At 37.7% G+C, this 5,945-nt stretch overlaps 1 protein-coding gene across 1 annotated transcript; it reads left to right on the forward strand.

The window, feature by feature from the left end:
- The first annotated feature begins 2,867 nt into the window (after nucleotides 1-2,867).
- LOC149847114 (uncharacterized) lies at nucleotides 2,868-4,608 on the forward strand. The gene is made up of 2 exons (XM_089996828.1): nucleotides 2,868-3,164; nucleotides 4,065-4,608. Exons 1-2 carry the CDS (start codon nucleotides 2,937-2,939, stop codon nucleotides 4,242-4,244), a joined length of 408 nt encoding a protein of 135 aa, XP_089852954.1. The 5' UTR covers nucleotides 2,868-2,936; the 3' UTR covers nucleotides 4,245-4,608.
- The last annotated feature ends 1,337 nt before the right edge of the window (nucleotides 4,609-5,945 follow it).

The raw sequence follows: 5,945 nt of genomic DNA on the forward strand, positions 1-5,945 counted from the left end.
TGAATCAACTGCATTTCAGCTAAGGCAATGAAGAAAGATAACAAGAATTGAAGAATTTGATGAAGAATCTTTAAAGACTAGTGTGAAAATATAATTTTTCTTAAATGTCTTAGATTCTCGTAAGAACCTTACTTAAAGTGCATATCTCACTTGCATTACACCTAAAAATTCTTTTGAAAAACTTTTCTAAAAAACCCTTGACAAAAAACAATTTAGAAAAATCTTTACTCACATTTTCATGTTTATCAGTCGACCAACTTTTTTGCGTCAATTTTTCAAAGCAAAAATAACAACTTTCTGATTAGTCGACTAATTGACTCTTAGTCGATCGAATAGAATGTTTGATTTATAAAAAAATTAGCAAGAGTTGACTAAAAGTTTTTTTCAGTCTACTGATGATTTCATCAGTCGACTAACTTTTCTTTAATCGACTAAATTTAAAACTCCAAATTTTAAAATGGTTCTGTTAAACACAATAGTCGACTGACGATAACTGTCAGTCTGCTAATGTTTGAATTCAGTCGACTAACTATTGTTTCAGACGACTAATATAATCATTTTTTCTGGAAACTTTTAAAAGGTGTGTCTTTTCATTTTTCAAACGAATTGATCATTCAAAAGTGACTGTTTTGACACCCTTTTATACCTTCAATGTATGAGATGTTTTAATTATAAATATGAGTGCATTCTACACTCAAAAACATCAAATTACATTAAATTATAAAGATCAAATTCTTTGCTTTTCACTCTTATTCATTCAAGTATTTATTTTCTCACTCACTTGATATTTTTACTCCAATTTTTCACTCAATTTCTTTTGAGAGATAGTGAATTCGTGAGTTGAGTATTTCAACAACCTCAGAAGCCAATTGCATTTTATCTGCAATTATAAGAAAGGTTCATAAGTTGACTACAAGTTATTTATTTCTTTTTCTCTGTAAAAGAAAAAAGATCTCCTTGGTTTAAAGGAGATGTTTGCTTTCAGTAGTGTTGTTACTGAAAGTGAGACCAGATTTGGTCTGTATATTCTTGTGGTGACACAAGGTTAATAGTGGATATCTCAAGCGAGTTTTGCTTGAAGACTGGATGTAGGTTAGGAAGATCGAACCAGGATAAAATCTTGTGTTCTTTGTATGATTGATGTGTGAATTTCAAAATTCTTCAAAATTTTAAAGACGTTATTTAAAAGCACTATTCACCCTCCCTCTAGTGCTTGTTGCCTCGATCCGACAACACTTTCACTAATATATACATGTATTTCATAAATTAAAAAATAAACTTGCACATAAATAAATTCATTTTATTCATTCAAAAAATAATCTATTCATATATACATACATTTCATTCATTCATTCAAAAATCAACTTACTTATACAATCATTCAAAAATAAATCATTACAACATCTATTATTCTAAACAATTTGCATTTACAAGTATATTTTCTTCATAATACTAACAAAGACAATAGAATCATGATTGCAAATTGTCATAGATAATAACAAAAGAGTTGTTCATAATCCAATTACAACTTGACTTAACATACATACACATTCATTCATTCATTCATTCTGAATCACAAAGATTTCATTATGCAGCCCTCATTTGATGTTTGATGCTAAGTTTATGTCATTGACCACATGGTATAAAAATTAGAATGATTTTGGATCTTTAAGGGTTTTCACTTTACATTTAAAATTTAAAATTCCTAATATCTAAGCATAAAAAAACTACTAATTTAGCATGCATTCATTAAAAAAATTATAAAAACAACAATTAAAATATAAAACCCCTAACATTAAGTATATCAAAAACAAAATAAATAGATTTAATTCATTCACTAAAAAATGTCATTCTAAGCATATTGGATATATTTAATCCTACCGTTGCAAGATGTCTTAGGCTGGTCCTTATGAGTCTAGTAGGCTAACGGTCCTCATCAAAGCAATTTATAGTCACAGCTAGGGGTGTAAAACCGCAGGACTTAGGCTAGCCCACGCCTGGTCAGATTGCTACCAAGCATAAACCAAGTCAATCATCTGGATAGTTTTAACGGAACATGGACTGGATCTGACAAACATGGGCTGAAGTTAAGAATTCTTTCCTGTAAAAAAACATATATAATTTATGTGTGAGATTTTACCTGTCTAGAACCACCTTCCCAAGTTAATCTCAATCTGGACAAGACCGGACCAGTTTCACTGTCGCACGTGATTTTGTCAACCAGGGAGGATCTTTCAAGAAACCAAAAAGATTCTGCTCTTAAAAAATCTAAAGAAGATACTGGCATATGACCATATGCAAAACTATAACCTCTAAACTAGAAAACATAAAAATACAAAAAGTAGAAAGTCTTTTTCTCATGATAAAATCCATATATTTTGAAAATAGAAGCTTTGCAAGTTTATAAGCACTTTATGTTTTTTTAGTAAATCATGCTATTTTCAAAATATTGTCGATAATTGTGGCTGTGGTCCAAAGTAGCATTATTGCTGAAGCATATAAAGTGGATATACTTGTTCTTGTCAAGATGATCATATATAATCCATATTAAAACGATAATTAAACATGGTTTAAGTTAAATCAACTCATTGCAAGAAATAAATAGATCCCAAAGATGGCATATTCAGTAAAATTTAAGAAATTCCAGGGTAAACTGACAACCCTCAATTTATCAAAAAACTTCTGACCCACCAGTTCCAGATATCTTCATTATCCATTAATAATCTGATCCATGAGATCCATATGGAAGGGACCATCTTAGCCGTCTATGCCACCCTTGATCTAAGCTTAACTGGTTCCACTCCTCCTTTTCCTCCCAACTCTTTGGCCTATAAGTACTTGCTTGGTTTCCCTCACTTCTCCACCGTTTCCCGTTGCCCATATTGCAATATTATCTTTCTTTCACTTTATCAGTTTCATCCTCATTTGATAAGGACATGGCCGAGGAGAAGCACCACCACCACCTATTCCACCACCACAAGGAGGAGGATAGACCTTCTGAGGTGGTCTACGCTGAGTCTGGCTACGTCCAGGCAAGTGATGGATTTAGTGGTTATGCAGAAACCACCGAGTACGTTGCGAACTACAAGAAGGAGGAGAAGGAGCACAAGCACCACGAGCATGCCGGCGAGCTTGGGGCCATTGCTGCTGGTGCTTTTGCTTTGGTAAATAATCGTGCCAACATTTTAATTTGGCCTTTTTTTTGGGGATTATCTCGCCATATATTCATTTTCTTTTACTAAACGATGATGTCATTTTTGGAATTTTATTCTTCTTGCTCGTTTTTCGGATTATCAAGATAATATCACGATATATTTATTTTCTAAATAATGATCTACATGTTTTTCTTATATTTACATAGAGAAACCGCCTCAGGATCAAAGATCTAGCGACGCTGCCTGCTGTACTTACAATCGCTGTCCTGGCAGCCTAAAACTCCTTGGGCCTGGGCCCTATCACACTACGCCAAACCCCTTTGGCTTTGGGTTATGATCTACACGCTTTGCTTTGCAGTTTTATTATGGACCATGGAAGGTGCTGATGCAGTGCTTATACAAAGATTAAGACTACGGACGGTGGTGATTTTCATAACACAAATTTTTTATGTTTTGACATGTCACCTGATCTGGCCTCCCTCGCACCTCCAACTATATTTTGAGAATCTTTTTACCTACGAATAAAATCTGACTTTTTTAAACTCTATTTTTTGAATTATATAAAAACAATTAATAAAAATAGTAATGGAAAAATGTCAAATCTGACTTTTTTTTAACAGAAAATTATGATCCCGTGACTCCAAAAACTTCATCCCAAGGAATTAAAAAATTAATTAGTTTGTAGTTTATGAACTTGGTCATGTTTCACCTGTATCTGTAAGTGGCATATCTGCATCTATTTCATTCCTGGTTTCGTTCATATCTTAATTAAGTTTTAGAAGTTCCTGCTGTTCAAGATAATTTTATGGCTTAGACTTGGTCCATTAGGCTATGCAAAAAATTGGTTTACTTGAGTAAAAGATTCTTGTTCCAGCAACTAAATTGCAAGTTTCGTTTTGTTTTGCACAGCATGAGAAGCATAAGGCGGAGAAAGACCCAGAGCATGCTCACAGGCACAAGATAGAGGAGAGGATTGCTGAGACAGCCGCACTCGGCGCCGGCGGGTATGCGTTCCATGAGCACCATGAGAAGAAAGAGGCCAAGGAAGAGGCTGAGGAGGCATCTGGAAAGAAGCACCATTTCTTTTAAGTTATTAGTCTTTCTTTGCTAGTGTGCACTAGTAACAGTTGGAGGTGTTGTGGTCCTATGTCTTTGTGCCTTGGTCTTGTGGGGTTCTACTTCTCATAAGTTGTTTGGTGTCTTCTTCTTTTTTCTTGCCTTGGTGTCTCATAAGGAAGTTCTACTTCTCAATATGGGTGTTTTCAAGTGAATAATAATGGCTATGCTTTAACCAACGGGGGCTCCGGTTGTCTGGTAGGAGGAGCAGCTACTGCACGTCACCTTGTGTTGGGACGTTGCAGGTTCAAAACCCAATGGCATAGTTGTGTAACTGGTAGGGGTCTGCCTAACCCCAATTTGCCTTAAAAAAAAATGGCTATGCTTTCTATTACCATCGATCAGCATGTCTGCTAAAGATTTTGTCATGATCATCCTATCGTGTGCATCATTAATGATGCAAGAAATGGCATAATTAAGTTGGGGAAAATATTTGGTACTAATGAACCACGGAGATATTGAGCTGGAAATTCTAGGCGCAAGTTGTATCAAATTAGTCTTACCACATAAGCATGTTTAACATGATTTTTTTACTAAGGATCTAACCTTGGATTGTGTTTTTCTGGAATAACATGGTTTTGAATTGTGAAATTATGATACTTTCTGGGCTATTGATTTTCAAATTCCTTCTGAAACTTGCTGGCATGTCATAATCACATGATTCAAGACTCATTTAATTTGCCTAAACAAATCATGTAGACCATGTATAAGGCCTGATTTAACAAAAATTTAGAACATTTTGAGGAAAAGAATGATTTACACTCAACAGGTTATGATTTTTACTGCACAATTACCTTCACTAGCACTACAAGAAAAACCCTATTTAGCGACAGACATTTGCGATGGACAAAATCTATTGCAAAGTGCCGACGGATTAGTGAGAGACTAATATTCGTCGCCAAAATAGTTATTATTTGTGATTTTAGCGACAGAAACTTTTCTGTCAATAATCCATCGCAACCGAGTGACGAATTAACGATGGATTGTATTCTGTCATCATATCCGTTACAGCTTAGCGACAGATCAAAGCCAGACCTATTTCATTGCTGAGTCATCACCAAATAGTGACGGAATGTGGTCGTCGCTAATTTTCCCACAAATCCCTAATATTTTCCCTTTCTTTCTCTTTTCTTTTCCCTCTCCGTCACGTCTTCCCGGCTCACCTCCCATCTCGCCTCTCATCGCCCCCTCGACCCGCCTCCAGTCGCCTCCGACCCTCTTCTTGTCGCCCCCCTGCCGACCTCCTGTTACCCCACGGACTGTCGGCTGTCGCACCCCTTCCCACCGTTGTCGACCCCCCCCCCCCCCCTTCCTTCCAGCCTCCTATTGCCCCACGGCTAGCCGGTCATCGCCCCTCTTCCTGTCGCTCCCCTTCCCTTCCCGCCTCCTGTTGCCCCACGACCAGCTGCCCCTCGCCCCCCTTCCCGCCGTCTATCAACCCCCAGACCCGTCGCCCCCCTTCCCCCCCCCCCCTCTTGCCCCCCAGCCCACCGCCAGCCGCCCCCCTTCCTGCCTCCTCTTGCCCCCTCAGTCCGCCTTCTTGCTGCCTGTCGACCCCCCGGCCCGCCTTCCCCCTTTTCCTCCTCTTGCCCCCAGGCCCCTGACCCGCCGACACTCCCGTCCGAAGATCCCCTTTTCCCTTCTTTTTCGTTCGTATTTCGGACATCCCTGATG

The sequence above is a fragment of the Nuphar pumila genome, chromosome 2 (genome assembly GCF_984573655.1).
Source record: "Nuphar pumila chromosome 2, dmNupPumi1.hap1.1, whole genome shotgun sequence".
Lineage (NCBI taxonomy): Eukaryota > Viridiplantae > Streptophyta > Magnoliopsida > Nymphaeales > Nymphaeaceae > Nuphar > Nuphar pumila.

What these genes read in the sequence shown, in the direction of transcription:
- LOC149847114 (XM_089996828.1), top strand. Translation starts at nt 2,937, where the DNA reads ATGGCCGAGGAGAAGCACCACCACCACCTATTCCACCACCACAAGGAG. An exon ending in CTGCTGGTGCTTTTGCTTTG is followed by an intron (nt 3,165 to 4,064) that starts GTAAATAATCGT and finishes TGTTTTGCACAG; the next exon opens with CATGAGAAGCATAAGGCGGA.